The 24,377-nt window shown below is 38.3% G+C and overlaps 1 protein-coding gene across 7 annotated transcripts in view; it reads right to left on the reverse strand.

Moving 5' to 3' along the window:
* Positions 1–24,377, reverse strand: part of LOC117405082 (anion exchange protein 3-like) — a 78,975-nt gene that overhangs the window by 13,590 nt on the left and 41,008 nt on the right. For 2 of the 7 annotated variants that reach the window (XM_034007829.3, XM_034007840.3), the window contains exons 7-18: positions 15,639–15,781; positions 14,599–14,779; positions 13,520–13,655; positions 12,647–12,787; positions 11,427–11,598; positions 8,920–9,019; positions 8,302–8,486; positions 7,449–7,665; positions 6,416–6,628; positions 1,944–2,092; positions 1,209–1,403; positions 515–727 (exon numbers count right to left, since the gene is read on the reverse strand). In XM_034007829.3, the coding sequence (XP_033863720.2) occupies positions 515–727; positions 1,209–1,403; positions 1,944–2,092; positions 6,416–6,628; positions 7,449–7,665; positions 8,302–8,486; positions 8,920–9,019; positions 11,427–11,598; positions 12,647–12,787; positions 13,520–13,655; positions 14,599–14,779; positions 15,639–15,781 (2,045 nt within the window). Of the gene's footprint in view, positions 1–514; positions 728–1,208; positions 1,404–1,943; positions 2,093–6,415; positions 6,629–7,448; positions 7,666–8,301; positions 8,487–8,919; positions 9,020–11,426; positions 11,599–12,646; positions 12,788–13,519; positions 13,656–14,598; positions 14,780–15,638; positions 15,782–22,923; positions 23,037–24,377 lie in introns of those variants that run through there. The other 5 variants (XM_059032062.1, XM_034007862.3, XM_034007851.3 and 2 more) reach the window with 5 other exon arrangements.

Genomic DNA, 24,377 nt, shown 5'->3' on the forward strand with positions numbered 1-24,377 from the left:
ACAGTGTTTTCAATCCATCGATTTATTGTGAATTATAAGTTCAGTTTTATTTACGTTACCTAGTGTTACAGGACACATACTATAGAACAAGATTGACATACAGTTTATTTGAAATCTCTTTATTGGCTTCTGGTGAGAAAAGGGGTTGATTTAAAACATATATTTTAGAGCAGCTCATTCCATGTCCATTAGTCATGCCCTTGGTCTCAGGATCCTGGCTTATTGGTGTACAAAAGTACAGAATTAGACTTTCTACCAAGGGAGCCTGTGCTTTTTTAAACTATGCTTAAATTCTATATATCATTTCCAAAACAAATTTGATACATTCTTCTACATTTTTTTATAATTTTGTTTTATAGTGTAGGTATGTATTTATTATAGTTTGGCCTGTTTTACTGTGTTTTAAAGCAGTAGTTTTGTGTTCCACAGTTACAGTGCTTTGAGGTGTCTCAATACAAAAAGAGCATTAAAAGTTGATAATATTCACTGTTGTTGTGAGCACGTTTTCTCTCACCTTGCCTCCCAGGAACCTGCTGTTCCTGAACTTCCTCAAGAAGAAGGCGATGAAGAAGGTTCCCAGCATGAGCACCATGGAGAGCAGGGCTGTGTTGGGCTGCATGCCCACTGATGACTCAGTGGTCTTGGCCACCTCAGACAGATTGATGTATCCAAGGCCTGGCTCAGTGTCGGGAGGGTAATACTTCAGCAAAGGGTGATCGTAAAACACCTGGAACAAGGACAGACCTTAAAAGGGCTGGGTGCATGAGCTAGTTATTTATTAATAAACAGTGTTGGGTGAATACAGTAACGAGGCCCATTCTTGAGTTATTTACAACTGTTGTTTTTAAAGTATGCTTTGTACATTAATTACTGTTTTTAGTAGGGGTGAGTTAGAGTACTCAAGCACTCATGCAGTACTTCCTGCAAAATGTAATTGAAACTTTCATTCATAAATGTTAATTTAATGTATTTTAGAGCAGTTGTCAAATACTGAAAATTTATTTAAAGAAGAAGGGGTTTGGCAAAAATCTGAGTACGGGGTTTGAGAAATATGTAGAAGCTGACTTCAAATTGACCATAAGTCTACCTTGTACCTTAAAACACATGGGGTTGATTCGATTCTTACACACGCTCTCTCTGCTGTACTACTGTATTTGTCCACGTATATCGTACACAGAATCTGCATCTTGAACTTAATGTTACTTTACCTTGAAGAGCTTGTAGAACGTTTCGTAGATGAAGATGAGGGAGATGAGGAAGGCAAAGATCTCCTGCGTGAAGGGAGAGATGTAACGCACTAGGAAACTCCCCTCCGCTGCCACCATAACAAACACAATGATCATCAACCAGAACCCGATCCAAACTCGGCCTGTCAGGTACTCAAACTCATGGTCCTGGCAGAACTGAGTGGGAGACAGCAGAGGGTTAGGGTTACTCCACCAGGGGCCAGTTTCACAAACAACTTCTAGCTTGCACTCCAGTTTAATTCAACAAAATAAATTGAAAGAAAATAAACAGTTTTACTTTAACTGGCTGACTTGATTTCCGCAAAACTATTATTGCAGATGGCAGCTCTGGTGTCTAATGAAGGCTCTGAGAGCGCTCCATTTATATGTGTGCATTCCATGTCAGAACCCGTCTCTGGTAAGAACGGTTAACATCAGTACTGTTATTTTGAACTTTTCTTAGTGTATTATTACTTTCAGTAATGGAGCGGATGAACAGCAGTCAATGAATTATTTTGGTAGCTGTCACAAAAACAAGCTTAAGAACTGACAAAATGGAGCGGCAGTAGGCTTTGATAATGTAAGCCTCATGTCTTGTCAAGCATACAATACATTTAACATTCTTCACACTGCAGGTATACTCGTACCAAGCTGATTTGTAATGGAGATGGACTCCCTTTCACAAGCACTAACATGTAAAACCTCTTCCATGCCTACCTTATAGAAAGCCTCCTCAAAGACAAGGAGGGGTCCCGAGAAGCCAATAATGAGCATAGGCTGGCCTGCGAGAAGTGAGAACAGCACCCCCAGAGCCGAGGTGGCGATGATCAACTCTGAGACACCCATCATCCCTTTGGTCTTCTCCCCTGGAACACAGTAAGACAACAGCCCATAGAGTTTCATCTCAAAGTCCTGTGGAAGTCTTAAAACTTCAGAATAAACACATTTACTGTATACTGTTACACTACTTGGTCACTTTACAGGACCTGTCTAATTGACTGTATATGGCATCACCCTGGTGTGGGTCATGTTCTCCTGTTATATCCTGGGTACCTTGATCTAAAAGGCCGAACAAATGCCATTGTTTACTTAAGCATTGTTGCATATCAAGACCACCCAATACTGTTACTCTTCTATGCTAATGATGATGGCAACTTTCAAGACAATCCACCACTCCTGAAATGGTTTGATGAGCATGACAGACTTCAGGCCATCTTCCATGGCCACCACAATCCCTGCATCTCAATCCAATTGAGCACATTTGGGATGAACTTGAATGATGCATTCGTCATCACGATCCTACTTCAATACATCAAATGCGTGAAATATTACTGACTGAATTTATTAACATCCCTTGAGACACCTGCCAGCACCTGGAGTCTGTGCTACATGACATTACAGGAAATCCACTAACTGGAAACCACACAACAGTCAAAAACTGATAAAGCACAGCATGTACATGGTACTTGTTAAGGGCAGTTCAGGTGGAGGGACAGCCCCATCTTGTGTAAAATATGTATACTATGATCACATCTCTGATCACTCAAATAACTATCCATTGGGCGATAGTCTCACTAAGACCAGTCAAGATGTCCAATACCCTTTTCCACTGCAGTATATACTGTTGTTTACCTGCACTCCATTGTCTATTGTATTTACAGTCTGTTCAATAAGACTTTATTTCTACTAAATATTTGGTCTGTTTGTCACCTGAAATGACAATAGAGTCAATTAAAGGAAGCAGTGAAAATGGCACACATGCTAATTAAACAACAGAGCCCTGTTTAAATACAATTCCCAGGTGTATCGTTTGTATATAGCGACATGTATTAGAGCTTAAAAATACAGTGAATTTTATTTGGCAATAAACTACTCCTTCCTGTAAGTAGTTTCTTGATAGTTTTCTTCCATTACAATCGTTTTATTCCTCACAGAAAATATGCCTTTGCCCATTTGCTTTAAAATAGGACCCTCTGCCTGAATGTTGCAGTGGTAAACCACTGTGCGGTTTTGAGGTTTATAATTACATGAAAGTAAAATAGGTTTTAAATCCTGAAGGACTGCGCTTTTAAACACATGTGAAACTGTGCTAAAGAGAATGGGGTTGTTAATTGTCAGGTGTCTTGCCAAAGGTTTGTTTTAGGAACCAAACAGCCTACAGGCAGATGGAAGGAGTACATTTAATTTCTGTTGTCCATTGTTAGGACTAGACAGGGCATGACTACATGATTACCACCACTTAGGTATATTATTTAAATGATAAGGTGCCAGGAAGTTGAGCAATCACTCTGTTAACTTTTTTAACCTCTGTGCCCTTCTACAGCTGAAATACCGCAGGTGTTTCTGTTTTTTTTTTTTTTTTTGTCAGCACAATTTGACATAATTGGCAGACTCAAGATGTGAGATTTCAGCAGTCAAGATCCTGTTCTTCTGACTTAAACTCACGTAATCTCCAGCAGAAAGGCTGTACAAACCCCCCCCAACACACACACACACACAATGTACATTTATGGACTGCTTCAACACTAGAACCGCCGTGGTTATACTCATACCAACAACAGCCAAAAGCAGTCATTATCACAGTACATTTTAAACATCATCAATATTAAAATGAAAGGCAAACTATCGGATACAAGGTAAAAGTTTTATTCAAGCACATCATATCATTCATCTGCACAGCTGAAATATCGTATTTAAATGAATAACACTGTGTAACAATTTTTTTTTTTTTGTTCCTGGGTAGTAAGTGTTAACAATTTGTCAGAGCTCTAGATAAGGAGCTCTGACAAATTCCCCAAGAAGCTCACTGGTAAGGAGAAAGCGGCTTGGAACAGCTTTGTCGCAGTGGTTTGGGGCTTCCTGGGCAATCACAAGGCCGAAAACTATGTGGAGCTGGTTGAGACTCTGGTGAAGAACTACGGCACAATGGGCTGTAGGATGTCCCTCAAAGTCCATATCCTTGATGCTCATCTTGATAAATTCAAGGAGAACATGGGAGCGTACTCGGAGGAGCAAGGCGAGCGCTTCCACCAGGATATACTGGACTTTGAACGCCGCTACCAAGGACAGTATAACGAGAACATGATGGGAGACTACATTTGGGGGCTGATTCGTGAAAGTGATTTACAGTATAATCGTAAATCTCAAAAAACTACTCACTTTTAAATCTTTTGTAGTTATTTTTGTATTACTTTAGTATAAATACATGTTAATTTGGATTCATATGTTGTTTTTTTCTGACTTTATGTGAACGAAAAGACACAAATTCGCCCGTTTTCTCATTTGAAATAGGTAAATTTCAAAATATCACTGTCCTGGTCACAAAAGCAAAGTTTGTGGGGAATAATAGCCATTTTCTATACTTTTGAGGCATAAGCAATTAGGAAATAACACTTACTACCCAGGAACAAAAATTGTGTTACATAGTGTGAAAAGTGGTTATTTTCTAACTTACCACATATAAAGCACTAATTCTATAAAGGAAAAATACAACGAGAGTAAGGATGAAAGCCAACACATATATTAAATAGAGTAAGGGAATGAGTCATACTGTGGTGATAACCTATATGTGTTTAAAGGTTTAGTGGTTGCTAAGGGAACTTATTATACAGCAGCTGGGGCACCATTAGATTTTCAATTACTCTAAAAAGAGGCAGATCTAAATCACGGTTATGAAAATCAAATATCTAACAGTGCATGTGCGTCTCTTTAGTGCGTTCTTGTCTTGAAAACTATTGTGTCTCTTTTAATTTTGAAAACTACAGTGTCTCTTTTTAGGGTCCTCGTTAAAAAATTGGGGGCACTTAGGCGCTGATCCAGTTGGTCTGTCCGTTTGTCTGCCCCACTACATGGTGAACACGATAACTGCCTTGACTTTGCACCAATCATCACCAACCTTTTATCATATACTCCTAGCCTCCCATAGACGTTTCGAATTGCATTTGGCTAGAATCGGATGATAACATTAGGACCCACTGTGTGTGCGTGTGACGGTTTAGTGATTAAATATTATTTAGATCTGCCACAGTTTAGATCCGTTGTATAGACCCCATTGTGGGCTCATAAGTTATCTAATTTGTATACAGTGGATAGAGTTGGATATAGATTGTACATGTTATTTTAGAATAATGTTTCATGGATGTTTAAGGCAAGATAATAGTCAAATGAATATACACAGTTTGCAAACTTTACCTGGTTCTAGTTCCCTATGCACAAATACATTTGATAGGGAAACTACAAAATTACAATGATAATTCACCACCTTTGTTGTTTTTGTACTGACAGGATGTCCAGCTCACAGAAAGCAGACATTTATAATCTGGAATTTGAATTTGAACACATACTGTTCACAAACACTAACTACAGTATAGATGTACCGCTTTTAAAATGACTAAACAAACCACACCGGTAATTGAATCCTATTCATAGCAACAGCTCATTTTTTGCTGATGAAGTTCAAATGCCTTTGTCTTGACTTGAGAGTTGGACCATGATTTTTTTTTTTTTTTTAACATCTTGCTGAAAGCGACCAATGAAATCATAGCATTTCCATTTGTTTTTCCCTCACGAAGGCATTAGCTGAACCATTCTTGATAGTTTTACCTCATATTGAACCTGTTAACTGTTAGTGTTTGGTATATTAAAGAATTAAAATGTTACCACTGTGGTACCACTTTACCAATGGCTTATATATTGTAATGTAGCTTCCCTTGAGCTACCATTGCCCCTTATTACAAAACCATTGCATTTTTTTTTTAATGCTACCCTGATGCCATTTAAAATGTATAATGAATCAACCCTAATCATGTTATTGATTTGTCAAAATTCCTGTATGTCCTATCCTGTGTACAGAAGTCATCCAACAGCAACACTTTTCTAATGTGTCTCTAATAGCAGTTCCTGAGAAATAGCTTTGTTCAGGGGATTTATTATAGTAGGGTTCTCATTATAAAATGCATCCTTTCTCTTAGTTTGAGCATCCAGAACATCTCTCTACAATAAAACACCTACACATCTATTGTATAGTTAGACGTTTGTTGCTTTTTGATTTGTTGAAACAGTGTAATAATTTGTGCAATATATAACCACATTAGCAAAGAAAAGACAGAACAATTAGAAAAGTCATGTCTTCCATTATATTTTATGGAACGTGGGAGTGAATCGGGTGTTTGGTAAGTAGAGTCGCTTACCCAGCAGCCCTCCGAAGGTGATGGCAGGCGAGAGAGCAGCAAAGTAGATGAAGACAACGGCAGCCAGGCACTGCGTGTGAAGCACGTCTCGCAGGTCGCTCAGGTACTGAGGGTAGCGCCGTTTGATATCCTTCAGCAGCCCCCCAAACGGGATCCCCGTGCGCTTCAGGGGGTCATCCTCTACCTCCTCCCGCCGCTCCTCCTCGTTCTCTTCTACAACACCAAACGCAACAGAGAGACTCACGTCTTTACCCCACATTGAATTAGGGATATACAGTATATGACATGCTGTTGCTCTTTCTTGGCTCTGTGTGCAGTATAAGGCACACCTGTTTAGTCATAGATTCAAAATGATTTTGATTACAAAATCAACGCATTACTATTGAACCACAATTTGTACCTTGTACTATATATATATATATATATATATATATATATATATATATATATATATATATATATATTTTTTTTTTTTTTTTTTTTTTTGAATAAACACAATAAAAAATTCCCAGGAAATTTTATATAAACTAAATACCAAATATTGACTATAATATAGAGAATAAAGTACAAGCTACTGTACATAATCAGATAGTAAAAAGCCACCAAGTAGTTCTGTGATAGACATAACTTTCTTGTGAATGGCCTTTGGGTGGCACTGCAACAGAGACTTCGTCGTTATCATTAGTTTCTTTCTCACTGTCTTCGTTGTTTTGGTTACCAGCATCGTCTTGAAAGCACTTTGAATCTGTCAGATCATTTTTTTAAGTTTTTAAAAAAATGTTCATTCAATTTACGTCAGATCGCACCTGTAATCACAAATATCAGAGAGATCTGTCGTCATAATAGGGATTACAGGATAGTACTGTCGTCACAATAGGGATTACAGTATAGTACTGTCATCAGTAGTAGCCTGTAATCATAGAATTAAGAATAGGATTTTATAGGGAAATATCAGTTACACTGGTATTATATGTTAAACTCAGACTCAGACTCTGCGGTTACCACTGCATGAGATCGAAGAAGGCAACCTCACCTTTCATCTCAGGGACAGTTCCCACAGTCCCAGACTTCTTGTTCTCCCTCTCTTTCCTCTTGCGCAGCATCTCTTTCTGGAAGGAGGCGACTGACTTGAGCAGATCCTTGCCCTCCACCTCTGAGGGAGGGATGACGATGCTGCAGTCCAGGAACTCGTTGATGGCGTTCAGGAGGTCCTGGCGATCGTCGGCAGAGTACGCTGCCTCGTGGAAGTGCTGGGAGAAACACAAAGTCAGCCAGCTCTAGTCCACTGATCTTGACAGAAGAGGATCTTAATACTGCTGGGACTTTCACTAATAGATAATCAATACGTATTTCTTAATGCACAGTAGTTTGAGCATTGCAAAGTATTGGGCTTGCTAATAGGTTGATGATTATGTTGTGTAACAGACGTTACATGTTATATACCTATTCTAAAAGCATTCAAGTGCAAGATTCAAAAACAGAATACAAATGTGTCAATCCAGTCACCTCTAGAGGCCTGGGTTGGAGTTATGACCACAGATTAAATGAGTCTCAACCTATCCTCCAGTAAAGACTTTTCCACATCAAAAAACCACCACACAATTAGGCATAACTCAAGGTCCAATGGCCAGCTGAAGTTACATTTCTCTTTAGTTTTCCTCTAAGTGTTTTTTGAGTTAAAGGTTTGTGCAAAAAAGCAACTTAAGTCAAGCAACCCAGGACTGAATGACAGGTGATGTTCAGGTTGGGACTGATGGCTATGAGGGAAAGCTCTAATGGCTCTAATGTCTGTATTGTACCTTGTCTTTTTTTATGATGAGCATTACATTTACAAGAACCAACATGTTTTTAAATCCATTTTAAAACAAGTAGAAATAAGTGGGCACCTTGTCAGACATTAGAGTGGAGATGGATCGTCCAATTTCATGGTAGTCAATGTTGGACTGGCTCGGCCCCAGCAGCACAAAGAGGAAGCGGACAGGGACTGGAACCTCCAGGACGGATTCAAGGAATACCGCCTCGTTCAGTCGGACAAACGCCATGGCCGGCTGCTCCAGAAAGTCCACACAGCCTGCAATCCATATAAACATAGTTTTCACAAAATGCAGAAATGAATGAGAATCTAATCTAGACTGAGGCCACAGCTTCTGTATTTCAAAATTAGGGTCAATCATTACACCTTGAGAACCATGTCAACAAGAAGAAATTCACACTGAGTTATACAAGAGTAACATTATGCTTCTGTGTGTGGCTGCAGTTGCAACACAAACTCATGATAAATGATGCATCAAGCATAACAGCAGATTCGTTTTCCAGATTTGACTTGTAGCGACGTGTGTTTGTGAGGAGTTCTGTGCAAAACAACGTAATTACGGTTGCAGAAGATTGTTTGGAAACTCTCAAATAACTAAACTAACAATAAAAATTGGGAACTAAAATAATTAAAAACAAACGAAAATGGTAAAAAGCTTGTATTCGCAGATGTGTGGATTCTTACTCCTTACCGACTAAAACTACAGTAGCTTCAGCACCCTCTGGAATCTTCTCCAGGAGTTTCACGGACTTGTTCCAGTACCCCTCCCCATTGTGATGGTGTACAGATTTCTTCAAGGAAAAAAAACATATTAAAATATAATCTAGTTGATACCACCTCCACAGATCGTTCGTGGTATACGTTAGAAAAATAAAACCTGTTATTATTCAATATTCTTTATATATATATATATATATATATATATATATATATATATATATATATATATATATATATATTGTTTAATTAATAGTAATAAATAATCAATAATCAATTAATTAAAGCACTATTTTACCTGATGGATCTTTACTTTCATTTTCAACAGACTATGCTTCAACGTGGCTTAATTTCAAACCTTGTGTTTATGGCCTCTTTGCAGCTGTCTTTTTAGACATAACCTTGAGCTCAGTCTGGCAATTTCAGCAATACACCACAGGATTTGAATGTAAGCAAAGACATTCGAAACTTGTCCCGGTAAGCATGTTATTCCACTTAAGTGGAATAACAAAAATGTATCCTACGCTAGATATACCCACGCTTGTGGTATGAATCTGAATATTCCAAATTCAAGTATAGAATACATTATTTTTTACATTATGGTATGTTAATCATATTTTTGTAAGAAAATGCCCTATATAAGCAATAATACACACTATTGTTTGTTTTTCTAGGTGTAATTTTCTGTAACACAAATAAACTACTAATAAAATACTATATATATATATACAGTGCCTTGCGAAAGTATTCGGCCCCCATGAACTTTGCGACCTTTTGCCACATTTCAGGCTTCAAACATAAAGATATGAAACTGTAATTTTTTGTGAAGAATCAACAACAAGTGGGACACAATCATGAAGTGGAACGAAATTTATTGGATATTTCAAACTTTTTTAACAAATGAAAAACTGAAAAATTGGGCGTGCAAAATTATTCAGCCCCCTTAAGTTAATACTTTGTAGCGCCACCTTTTGCTGCGATTACAGCTGTAAGTCGCTTGGGGTATGTCTCTATCAGTTTTGCACATCGAGAGACTGAAATTTTTGCCCATTCCTCCTTGCAAAACAGCTCGAGCTCAGTGAGGTTGGATGGAGAGCATTTGTGAACAGCAGTATTCAGTTCTTTCCACAGATTCTCGATTGGATTCAGGTCTGGACTTTGACTTGGCCATTCTAACACCTGGATATGTTTATTTGTGAACCATTCCATTGTAGATTTTGCTTTATGTTTTGGATCATTGTCTTGTTGGAAGACAAATCTCCGTCCCAGTCTCAGGTCTTTTGCAGACTCCATCAGGTTTTCTTCCAGAATGGTCCTGTATTTGGCTCCATCCATCTTCCCATCAATTTTAACCATCTTCCCTGTCCCTGCTGAAGAAAAGCAGGCCCAAACCATGATGCTGCCACCACCATGTTTGACAGTGGGGATGGTGTGTTCAGGGTGATGAGCTGTGTTGCTTTTACGCCAAACATAACGTTTTGCATTGTTGCCAAAAAGTTCGATTTTGGTTTCATCTGACCAGAGCACCTTCTTCCACATGTTTGGTGTGTCTCCCAGGTGGCTTGTGGCAAACTGTAAACGACACTTTTTATGGATATCTTTAAGAAATGGCTTTCTTCTTGCCACTCTTCCATAAAGGCCAGATTTGTGCAGTATACGACTGATTGTTGTCCTATGGACAGAGTCTCCCACCTCAGCTGTAGATCTCTGCAGTTCATCCAGAGTGATCATGGGCCTCTTGGCTGCATCTCTGATCAGTCTTCTCCTTGTATGAGCTGAAAGTTTAGAGGGACGGCCAGGTCTTGGTAGATTTGCAGTGGTCTGATACTCCTTCCATTTCAATATTATCACTTGCACAGTGCTCCTTGGGATGTTTAAAGCTTGGGAAATCTTTTTGTATCCAAATCCGGCTTTAAACTTCTCCACAACAGTATCTCGGACCTGCCTGGTGTGTTCCTTGTTCTTCATGATGCTCTCTGCGCTTTAAACGGACCTCTGAGACTATCACAGTGCAGGTGCATTTATACGGAGACTTGATTACACACAGGTGGATTCTATTTATCATCATTAGTCATTTAGGTCAACATTGGATCATTCAGAGATCCTCACTGAACTTCTGGAGAGAGTTTGCTGCACTGAAAGTAAAGGGGCTGAATAATTTTGCATGCCCAATTTTTCAGTTTTTTATTTGTTAAAAAAGTTTGAAATATCCAATGATTTTGGTTCCACTTCATGATTGTGTCCCACTTGTTGTTGATTCTTCACAAAAAATTACAGTTTCATATCTTTATGTTTGAAGCCTGAAATGTGGCAAAAGGTCGCAAAGTTCAAGGGGGCCGAATACTTTCGCAAGGCACTGTATATATATAAAACACTCCTTTAAAATAGAATTTCATATAGAATTTCAAATACAGAACTTATATGTTAAATCCATTCTAGAACTGATACGCCAGTGTAAACAGTACTGTAATGTAAACCTACCTCTGAATCCTGGGATTTGGTGTCATGCAGTTCAATTTTCTCCTCCCCCGCTGGAGGGAGACATGTGTCTGTGGTGTGGTTGTGGTTGTGGTGGTGACTGGCCATCACCGAACCCATGCTAGTGGCAGAGGGGTTTCGTGGGAAGAACCCATCTTTCTCATCATTGGGGTGGCTAAAATAGAAGAAACAGGTTGCACAATTCAGAGCAGTTGGTTCTTTAGCCACATATAGAAATCGACCAGAAGATAAGAGCAGTGTGTGTCTGGCAATGCCATGTGACGTGGGGATTATTGTTTAATCTGCAGAATGGTTTGTGTATGAACACATTTATTACAAAATCTGTCCTCCACAGTAGTACCAAATTAAATAATTTGACAGAAAGAGCTCATTATCAATTCCATACATTGGATAATCATAATAACCCACTTTATGATGCAAATATACTGATAACATACTGAAGTAATATACTGAAAACAAGTTCAATATACTGAGTTCAGTGTAGTGATTTTTCTGTATAGAGTTGTCATTATAGCATTGAGAACCATGCTGCTGTATAAATGACATTAACAGGGATTTTTAGCAGGGAAACATTTTTTAACTTTTCAAAGCATCAAGAAATGCAGGGATAGCAAATGCACCGTTCTCTGTTAATACATACAATTTGCATATAGTAGGCTAGTGAGTATAGCATTATTAATGCACTAATTTCAGAGGAGTGCTCTCACGCCTGCTGATATGAGCTTCAGAAACATGGAAGTTGCTTGTTGTCATGTTGTCACAGTGTCATGGACTCGTTCAAAAAGCCTTGTGCTGAAGCTATATCTTCAAAGCAGACAGCATATTTACTCCAGTCTTTAATTAACTCCTATTTTTTAAATTAAAGAACAGGTTGGAAAATCAGTTCTCGTCGGGTTTTGGTACAGTGTTTTTAGTACCCGTGTTTGCCTTTAAAGGCCATGAAACCTTTTCTGGCAAATTTTCAAGCTACTAGCACTGTTCTCCATGTAGTCAAAGAACAACATAGATTTGAAAAAATGCCACAATCAACGCGTTTGTTTCAGCAGAAGTTGCCTTGTTTTTTTGTAGACTCACAACACACACAAACACACAGGGCGTTACAGAGGCACTCATTATTGTTCTGGTTCAGCATAATCAGTAGTTAATAGTTTTTACATTTTTAGTGATTAGTCCTTTTTCCATTTGTATTAAATATATATTACATTGTCCACATCCTCGTCTGCAACGTCTCTTTCTTTTCAGGAGAAACATGCAAGATAGGGGATGTTAGTTTTTGAAGTTGATACCATTCTGACTTTACAGGTAAGTCCAGAAGCGCTGCTAGGATACTGGTTTGAGGGAGTCTGAAAAAAATGAATCTTAATCAATCTCAACTTTGACCATCAGCAATTAGAAAACAAACACGATTTCCCATTCCCATGCTAAATATATTATGACCCAGACTCTGACAACAACTAAAGACTATCCAAGCAAGTGTAGCATACTGTGTATTGTACAAACAAATGTACTGTCGACTCCACTAATGGTTTATGAAACCAAGACCAGTTTCATGACAATAATATAGAAATGTGTTTTACCTTCTGGGATAGTATGTGCATCATATGACTCCTGTTGATCGAGTTTTACAATGCAATTTTACTATATTTATTTCTGTAATGTATAAAAGGGCTTTCAACTTGATCTCAATAATTCACGATAGGTATAATGACATATGCCTGTAGTATAATGAGTGGCTATTACATTCATATTAGTTAATGGCCCAAATACTGCACTAAATGGCGGGTGACCTTAACTTTATGATTCTGAAAATGATTCCACTCTGAAACAGTGAAACCTCAATTAACCAGCCACCAAAGGGACTGAACAGGAAGTGGCTGTTTATTCAAGGTGCCTCTTTTCTTCATTTGAATTGAAAACACTAAACTCTTGGAGCTTACTGGCTGGTAAAAACATGGTCAGTTATTAAGGTGACTGTAAAGGTTTTGCTGTTTATACTGTACTTCATTCTTTAACACAACAATACAGGAGCGTTTGGCACTGAAAGCTACCCCAGCAGTCTCTGTTTCTCTGCGTACCTGTGTTTGAGCAGCAGGGCTCTCAGCACGTTGGCCCGGTCCTCTGCCTTGATCTGGTCTGAGATGATCATGGTCTCAACCACGAGGTGAGCGATCCCAGGCAGCGTGGTCTGCTCCAGGTCAAGGAGGACTGCCCCTGTGAGTAGAGAGGACACACAGCACTTTCCTCACAATGTTTCACTGGGATGGGCCAACACACACATTCTGCTGTATAGAAGCCCCTGACTGAAAGTCAAAATTTACATTTTTGCTTCCTTCACTGGATATTGGATACTTTGTCAGTTTGTATTTCTAATTTGACATCCAGCGCTTACCTTTGTGGCTTTGAAATAAACAAGTTGAAATGAAAAACTTGTGGTCTTCTGGCCCAGCATGACTTTGAAGGCAGTCAAAGGTGTCAAGGTGTCTGTCTCAAGTTTTGGAACATACCAGCTTCCTTAACACTCTGATTCTCTTCTCTAGAAACACACACGCTCTCCATGACCTTACTTCCTGCCTCAGATAGTGTCTCTCTAAAGCCGAAATATTAAGAATAAAAAAGCACACTTCGCATATAGTACTGCATATTTCTGGCTAAGGCGAAACTAAATGAAAGAAAATATAAAATACAAATAACTGCTGTAAACACACATACTGCAAAAACAATGCTGTGAATCAGGGGAAAGTAATAATGACCATTTACATGTGCCACCTTGTGGTTTTGGAGACTAACTGCAATTTTTTTTCTTATTTGAAAAATAACTGTATTAACACCTGTCTCCAACTATACAACCCAGGGCGTTCTCTCAGCAGAATCTGGTACCTTATACTTTAGCAGTCAATGGACCCTACATGGGATCCACAAAGCTGGTATATTCTAGTCCATTTGGATTAATTAAATTCAGTTCATTAACACTTTTTCAGCTGTTTAGAGGAGGTTTATCAGTTTATTCCTATTTTTCAAAAGCTCTGTTTTTCTGGTAGAAAACATTTATAAACACTCTTCAAAAAAAATCCTTAAACAGTCAATCAGTTCTTAATGTGCCTTTTGTGTCTAATTCTGACGAAACTCCCATTCAAAAGCCTCACGACTCACTCACCATGTGTGATGGTTCTCCGGAGCTCCAGCAGACTCCGAAAGGTGAGGGAGGCTACGTGGGGTTTGCCCCAGCGATCGGTCTCCTCTTCCACATCCTCCTCAAACTTGATCCAGCGCGCTGTCTCCTTCCAGCGCATGTCCTGGTTCTTATCCACAATCAGCTCATTCAGCTCCACAAACACCTAGGAGAGATGCAACAATGCAAAGTTAGGCTCAGAGAGACATGCTTTTCACTGTACAGTAACATAACAAATGGTTACCCCGTGAAAATGTGCTACCAGGAGCAACTTCATGTGAAGGTGTAAGAAAAAATGTTTCGTCATAAAATAAATGTTGTTTTTTTCTTAAGTGTCTTGAACCCAGCTACTTGTATCTCATTTAATCACATATAGGATTAGATGAGTGATTTTGTTGATTCAAAACAATTTAGGATAATGTATTTGGAATCATAGTGGAGTTTTATGCCTAAACATACCATCGGAAATATTCAGAATAAAGGCATTGCTTTAACAGCTTCAAGGATGTGGTAATATCTCACCATATCTATTTTATTTAAGTGATTTTATTAAGGGTGGAAGCCTGGATTGTTGTCTTACCAGTTTGTTTCCATTGTATAGCTAAATTCACTGCTGCTGTAGAAACGTCTGCCTGTCGGTCTTGATTTCTTCAAAACAGAAACGGCTACCTTTTAAATCTGTTGGTTCTATCTGCTCTTTTGTACAAGACAATCAGTCATCCCTGTAATTTTGGACTTCATATAATCAAATCAAGGACTAGATGTTTTAAATGTATACCTCTCGACAGACTTCTGCCACAACACCATAAATTCATTTCCTGTGTAGCAAGAATTAGGACCCCTCAACCTCCTCATTTAAGATTTTTAAGGTAGGGTCCTTAATTCCTGCAGCACAGGAAGTGAATCAATAGCATGGCAGAATAAAGTCGGGTAAACTGACTGAGCAAGAGCTAAAAAATTATTTGAAGAACCGAATTTGAATAAGTGACAAGCTGCTGTTTGAAACAATCCTTTTTCCAGCGCACCTCATGGGGTTTCCTGTCTGTCTTCTTCTTCTTGAGGGTGGAGGGGGGCGGTGAGGTTTTTCGGTTGGCTCGGGTCAACTGGTTGCGGGACGGCTTCTTCACCAAGTGCCGCCGCACCCCAGGGTTGTCCTCAAACCTATGACCTGGAAAGAGACACAGACCAGACGCGTTGTACTAACAGAACAGTTAGTACAAGAGACAGAATTCCCTCGTCACTGAGCCAACTGTAACATGAAAAACGATATGCTCTATACATTTGCAAAACTTTGTGTAACATACAAACTTATGAACAGATCCACTGCTGTATATCCCCAGTGTGGAATAATCATATTCAGAACTTTGGTACTCCACTGATCAAATGGCTAGCTCCATGTATTACTGGGCGATAATGGACCACAAATTACTTAAAGTGCAGTTGCCTAGTGAGCTGCCTAAAGTCTGTTTAGAATTATCAGTACATAGCAACCACCCAATGGCGAAGCCTGAAAATTATTATGAATGATACCTACTAACAGCTTTTTTAGTCTTTCTTAATCTATATCTATCTATCTATCTATATATCTATATATATATATATATATATATATATATATATATATATATATATATATATATATATATATATATATATATATACTGATGCACAAAAGAAATGCAACACTCAGGTCTAATGGATTTAATCAAATATTTTAAACATAGATATCAAACAAAATATTCAAACAACTCAAATACCAAACACTAAGCACCTGGCGTTTTTAATAAATAATATATACTGTACATACAGAATGTATGTTATGAAATGAGTCTTCTTTTCAAAATGTTTGAATCATTTAATTTGATTTCTTTTAAGTACTATTATCGAATGACTGACTGTTAAAAGTGTTGTGCCAATCTTTATGTGACAGATTGAGGTGTCCCTAGTCATATTTTAATGTAAGTATTTTGTTTTTTTTTAGTTTGGCAGTGATGGGATTAAACCCCCTAACCCTACATTAAAATTGACTCCTGGACCCCCTCCATTCCAGTCATGTGAGAATGTGTCTGGAATGGGAGAAACTAGAGCATGGTTGGTTGGCTAATTGACCAATCAGTTATTCAATGAATGTAATTGCTGTCCACCCCCATAGACCGCTGGATATAAAAAAAACTGCAGACCAGTGAAAGTGGAAGGCTGTAAGAACAGGTTTTGAATTAAGATGGGGGTGGGGACACTGAGACAAGATTAAAGTGATACATATAAAGATGCAAATGTGAGATGGGAGGTGATGTATAATAATAAAAAGCAACAATGTATCAAAGGGTACTTTAAAGTTTCAGAATGTCCAGTCTTTAATTGTTTAGCAGTTTAGTCAATGTCAGGTCACTGTATTGACAGCTGAAATATAATAAAACACAATTTAAATATGTGTCAGTATCTTTCAGAACTGTATTCCCTTCCCATATGAAAAAAAAATAATAATTTCCATGCAAAAACACTCTAGTTTCCCATAACATACTATACTGTGTACTGCAGTATAATATAGGAAACTATCACACCTAAATAATTTGGAACCACTAAAAAGATATACAACTCTTGCTTCTTTTCAGCAAAATAATTTTGAACAGAGATAGACCACTTTGATTCTAAACCTTCTCAAACGAGTACTTTTTATTGTCGTGTGGGAGACATTAAGATAAAGTCCCTGTGAGAAATACATGAGCAGTAATGTGTGAAGAAACACTACTGTTACCTGACTGACAGGAAGCAGACTGCGAAAAGCATGTTTATACTCTGAATCTGAAATGCTACTTCCCTAAGGTGTCCCTAAAGTGATACTGAACGCTGTTGTGTAATTCACACATTCACAGTTTACCAAACCGCTGACTGAATGATATAAACTAGTGATGGGACAAAAATGTGAATATTTAAACAAACCCTTTGTTGAAATGTACTTTGAGGTAAAATGGTAGTCACGGATTTCAAAAGTAACTTACCGGTACATATATTTGTATATCAAAAATATATTATAAAAAGTCTCTCTCACCTCATTTTATCTTTAATGTATCGATGGCTGAAATATAATACTGCATTAAAATATTTGTCTGAATTTTAAAATGCTGGTCCCAGCAGTAAGAAACTACCCCTTCTGCATTAAATATGTGCACAAATATGTATTTAGTTGTGTTTGTTTTATTTACTTTTTATTCAAAGTTAAAAAAAAATTAAAAAATGTAAAAAAAAAAAAAAAAAACCCTCTCAAATGTAGTCAACACCTGTGATTTGAAACATATAGGGCAGGATTTTCAGAAGTTTGTAAATGATAACTTGATGTTAATCACGAAATCCATAGGTAGCATTGATTTGGGCATTTTCAATCAGTCGTTATGTCTATTTCGTTATTAAATAATTGTCCTAATGTGATTTCCGAAATTATGTTGATTTCCGAAATAATGTTACTATCTTAACAAGCAGTGCTTATTGTGACTATTTCTTTTGTTTGCATGGGAATTTAAAAACAAATACGGAATTTATCAGGAGTTAATTTGCACTTGGAAAAAGAGGGTTTTAATTAACGAAAGAGTATATAACGCACCTTGAAACAGACATTTAACAGACCATGTCTGTGACGCTGATGACACAGAGAGAGAGTGTACAGGACCAAGTTAAATTTTTTACAGACTACCTTGATAATTCAATATTTTTAGTTATGAAATTATTTAAGCCTATTCTATACTTGCGGTTATGAATTAGATTTATTCACTTATTTTAACCATTTGTAACCTTACGGGACGTTTGTTGTATTGCTAAAATAATATACAGTTATTTGCACCCAGTGACTACCAAGAAATTATCAAAGCAACTGTAGCCTATTTGAATTCTGCACACGTACATTATATGACAGCTGACATCTACTGTAGATTTTATTTGAATTATACAACTGAAATCTTGGTATAGAAAACGGCATGTTAGATATTACAATAAAGCTTCCTAAGGTCATTGCAGGTTTCTTTATCCACACAAGAACGAAGAACAGATGTCAAGGACACACAGCGATGCACTAAGAATGTGATCGAGATCATTGACATGGAATTTGCCTAAATGTATTTAATGTTGTCAGACTCCCCCCACACTTTATGTACAGTGTACACTTTCACCTTCACACATTTGTATGCATATAAAATGTTCTTATAGTACTGTAAGTGTTCGGTGGCTAATCATGTTGAGTTTATTTATTGTGGAGGCCAAAGAGTAACAGAGAAAATGCATGATAAGAGGAATTCACCGAACATTTCTAAACAAATTGTGTATTGGGTTAGGGAGTTCTATCATAATTTTAAAAGCTTAATAAATATATAATAAAGTGCTACATACATGTTATACATGTATAATAACTAACAAATACAAACACCAATGGCACCTGAAACGTACAGTACTGTGCAAAAGTTTTAGGCAGGTGTGAAAAAATTCTGTAAAGTAAGAACGCTTTCAAAAATAGACATGTTAATAGTTTATATTTATCAATTAACAAAATGCAAAGTGAGTGAACAGAAGAAAAATCTACATCAAATCAATATTTGGTGTGACCACCCTTTGCCTTCAAAGCAGCATCAATTCTTCTAGGTACACTTGTACACAGTTTTTGAAGGAACTCGGCAGGTAGGTTGGCCCAAACATCTTGGAGAACTAACCACAGTTCTTCTGTGGATTTAGGCAGCCTCAGTTGCTTCTCTCTCTTCATGTAATCCCAGACAGACTCGATGATGTTCAGATCAGGGCTCTGTGGGGGCCATACCATCACTTCCAGGACTCCTTGTTCTTCTTTACGCTGAAGATAGTTCTTAATGACTTTCGCTGTATGTTTGGGGTCGTTGTCATGCTGCAGAATAAATTTGGGGCCAATCAGATGCCTCCCTGATGGTATTGCATGATGGATAAGTATCTGCCTGTACTTCTCAGCATTGAGGAGACCATTAATTCTGACCAAATCCCCAACTCCATTTGCAGAAATGCAGCCCCAAACTTGCAAGGAACCTCCACCATGCTTCACTGTTGCCTGCAGACACTCATTCGTGTACCGCTCTCCAGCCCTTCGGCAAACAAACTGCCTCCTGCTACAGCCAAATATTTCAAATTTTGACTCATCAGTCCAGAGCACCTGCTGCCATTTTTCTGCACCCCAGTTCCTGTGTTTTTGTGCATAGTTGAGTCGCTTGGCCTTGTTTCCACGTCGGAGGTATGGCTTTTTGGCCGCAAGTCTTCCATGAAGGCCACTTCTGACCAGACTTCTCCGGACAGTAGATGGGTGTACCAGGGTCCCACTGTTTTCTGCCAATTCTGAGCTGATGGCACTGCTGGACATCTTCCGATTGCAAAGGGAAGTAAGCATGATGTGTCTTTCATCTGCTGCAGTAAGTTTCCTTGGCCGACCACTGCGTCTACGGTCCTCAACGTTGCCCGTTTCTTTGTGCTTCTTCAAAAGAGTTTGGACAGCACATCTGGAAACCCCTGTCTGCCTTGAAATTTCTGCCTGGGAGAGACCTTGCTGATGCAGTATAACTACCTTGTGTCTTGTTGCTGTGCTCAGTCTTGCCATGGTGTATGACTTTTGACAGTAAACTGTCTTCAGCAACCTCACCTTGTTAGCTGAGTTTGGCTGTTCCTCACCCAGTTTTATTCCTCCTACACAGCTGTTTCTGTTTCAGTTAATGATTGTGTTTCAACCTACATATTGAATTGATGATCATTAGCACCTGTCTGGTATAATTGTTTAATCATACACCTGACTATATGCCTACAAAATCCCTGACTTTGTGCAAGTGTACCTAGAAGAATTGATGCTGTTTTGAAGGCAAAGGGTGGTCACACCAAATATGGATTTGATTTAGATTTTTCTTCTGTTCACTCACTTTGCATTTGGTTAATTGATAAATATAATCTATTAACATATCTATTTTTGAAAGCATTCTTACTTTACAGCATTTTTTCACACCTGCCTAAAACTTTTGCACAGTACTGTATGTATTTATAGCCTACAATCGTACATACTAAAAATACTTTCCCAATATTTTTTAGCTCCATTTGGCTGCTACTCGCTGGTGTGAGAGCCGTCTCCCTGTATGCTAGTAGTTTCCATAACAGCGAATTATGCTTCCATTCATTTTTCTTGATCTTGTTAACATGCATTTTGATTAAAGAGTCCCCCTTATCAAGTCGTTGTGACAGGTAGTGATTTATGTGACCAGCGACAATTACGTTTTGTAACGAGAAATGCGTTCATTAACGACCTCATCGACTCAATTTCAAAGCATTAACAGATTGATTTAATTAACACATTTAGTTTGACAATCACTTGCTACTAAAGCTCTCGTTACTATACCACAAGTTCAATACAACAACACTGGTTTTTCAAAATCCTGCCCATAATTTCTTATTAATTTGTTTTATACTGAAAATGCAACACAATAAAACAGCCTTTGTTCTTGTTGTACCCCCTTATGGTTTCTTTTTTTTTTTTGCTTGACAGAATTCCTTTGCAGTTAACTTCACACAGACACAATTGTTTTTACTGTGGGGCAGATGCAGGTGAAGGAATTCAATGAAAGGAGCATGGAGGAATCCTAAAACATGCAGACCAGCACAGAGGAGCACTAATATGCCATACAGAGATGGCATAAGTTGTGGCTTTGGTATTATAAATGTGATTATAAATCAAAAGAACAAATCTAACATGACCTACCAAGAAGGACTCTGGTTCTTCAAATCAAGCTGAAAGCATGACTCGGACAAGATGAGAAAATTAATGAAGAATGAATGTAAAGATTCTTTTCCAACACATGGTTTAAAAATGATATTTCTGGGAAAATATATATATAGTTTAATATTTTAAATATTTATAATTATTCTCTTTAAAAGACAATAATCTTGATACATGCATTCCAGCTCTTTTGTGTAGTCCTGTAATTGAAACTTGGCAAACAAGATTTTATATGAGAAAAATAACATTCAGATTTGACCCCCGAACCCTGACAAAGCACCGATCTCCAGGCAGAGGGCTACATTTATTATGATGCTACCATGATGTACTGTTAGCACTTTTGTAGATATATAATCATGATTTCCTACGCCCACGCTAACAGTACAACAAAAGAGGTTGTTGACTAAGTAGAAATTCCACAGTTCTATGGATTCATTGGTTGGAGGGGTTCCTCAGTCGGGATGCCTAATGTCATGGCGGCCTTGAGTCATCAAAGTTTGGTAACCCCTGAGTGAATATACGACATACATTATATTGACAAAACAAAATAGAGCCAGCAATCTGCAATTTATGCAGTCTTGAACTCCCCTGCCAACCATGTAAACATGTGAGCAGAATGGAAAAGGATCAGATGAGGATGGGAGGGTCTGACAGGGAAACCCAGGGCTATATAAGGACAATATTTAATTTAGGAACCATTCGATTGCTACAGCACCAGGGCATGGAACAGTCACATGTTATCCACACCCTGTGGTCTTCCACACAATCAATGGTATAGTACGTTTCATAATCAATATGCAATGTCAGAGCTATCTGTAAAGGGTAAACATTACATTACAGGGAACTGTCAGAACCGCCTATGTGTCACAGCTTTGGACATGATTAAAACTGTAAATAATTACACTGTCCACCAATAAGTATTGGGAGAGGTTAATAAAACACACTGCGCTGGGGTAGTTGTTATTTTTTTCACTCCACTTGGACCCTGTTTAATAAATATCTTGCAATACCTGAATAAATAATTATTACTATCTAAAGTGATGAGATCCTGCAATGGTAACAGCCAAGCCATTTTTTATATTTTGTACGGAACTTATGTTTTGATCCTTATCCAATTAACTAGTATTGAAACTTATAGTAACTGTCTGGTGCATGAGTTATCAAGGAACACAAGTGGTGTAGGTTTGATATATTGATTTACAGAGCTTCAAATTCAGTAAAATGTCACTCAGGACCATTTTTTTGACTGCAATGGCTACATACAAACCTTCATACTACAATTTGAGCTTGATATTCATTTGACAGGCCTGATAGGACAGCGAGGCTCAGATTTATCAACCACCAGCTGCTCTGTCAAAAAAATCCAGCTGTTAGTTTTACAATACCCAGTGTTTTAAAATTAGCTTTTTTGAAAAATATGGCCCTTAAACTCGTAAACAGAATGTTCAGTACAGACCCATGATACACATAGAAAAGGGCCTAAATTAAATTAAATATGTATTGCAGATTGCCAGTTCTGCACACAAACACCTAAATCCTACCATACTTACGAGGTGGAGTATCACATCGTTCCAAGTGTGTCCGGATAGATTCCAACAGGTCATAGTCTTCAAAATCGAGGACAAATTCTTCTAAATCCTTGTAGCCGTCCATGCTGAAGCAGCCCGTCTGCTGCTCTCCCTCCCCTTCCCCCTTTCCCCTGCACCCTTCCGCAAGAGCCTCCTGCTCCTCCTCAATGACCATCATCTTCTCCTGGACCTCCACCACGCCAGTTTCCAAGGGGCTGTCGGGACCATCCAGCATTCAAGCTTCTTTTACAAAGCCCTCTTTTGGATTATAGGAAGCCGATGTCAGCAAACAACAAACGAATCTTGAAACCCCATGAATGATTCTTCAGGAGGCAACTTCTGCAATACTGAAATTCACAAGTTAAACAAAACCCTGTTCAACTCTGTACGTGTGAAGAAAATCTCTTCTTCGATTGCTCCCTCGGCTGTCTGATGCCCAAGGCGCTTGTTTTTAAATATAATCTTGCAGTCCAGTTTAGCTCCTGCTGTATACTCTGTAATTAAATTGTGTCTAGTATGATAAAATCCCTGATGTCCTAGAGAATGGTCAACTGAAACAAAGCTGGCTGGCTGGCTGGCTTGAGATTCTCCTTATTTTCTGTAAAAGCCGTACCTTGCAAGAAACGCCATCCAAACGCAAAGTGTAACATCAAAGAGATGTCTGTATTTATAATAACACGAAGACTGAAGCCTTTCAGTTATATGAACAACAAGCTTTCTTTGTAGATAAGATAGAGATCTCAAAGTGAATGTACAAACACTCTTTTCTCTAAAGCAGAAGGCTGCTGGCTTCTAACCAAAGTTGCTTTCAAATCAGCACAGAGACCAACGTTAGGAGGCGAGCTTGCAGAAGGTGATCTATTTTGTTTTTTTTGTTCCAGTTGATCTATTTGCTTATTGGTGGCTTTATATCCTGGGGCTGATCATGTCTTTCCATGACGTCACCCCATCAGTCCAGTGCACCAACTACCAGGCTGACCACCATTCCCTGTTAGTTTTATGTATTTACTGTTTTAATTACTTCATTTTATTTCTTAATTTCAAGTCTGTGGCGGATGCTTTATTCACAAAAAACCATGGTGAATTTTGAAAAGAAAGTGACAATACTGGTAGCTCTTTGACTGTCTCTCTACCGGGCACACTCAGCACACCACAAGGATTAAATAATATGTGCCTGGAAAAGATATGGGGCTGGCAAGTCCCTGATAGTCCACAGGGAGGTATACAGGGGTGAAGATACAGAATAGCTTTGGTTTAACCCAAACTGTTACAAACTGAAGGTCACTGGAGAACACACACCATATTGGGGTGTTTATCTGACCCATGGAACAGCAGTTTTTTTTCTTCTTTTTTTAGACTTTTCCCAAATTACACGAGGGGAGGGTTCAGCATCCAGCTCTGCCTTCCACTGAATATTAACCTTTCCCAAACACCAC

Source organism: Acipenser ruthenus, chromosome 10, assembly GCF_902713425.1.
Source record: "Acipenser ruthenus chromosome 10, fAciRut3.2 maternal haplotype, whole genome shotgun sequence".
In the NCBI taxonomy this organism is placed as follows: Eukaryota; Metazoa; Chordata; class Actinopteri; order Acipenseriformes; family Acipenseridae; genus Acipenser; species Acipenser ruthenus.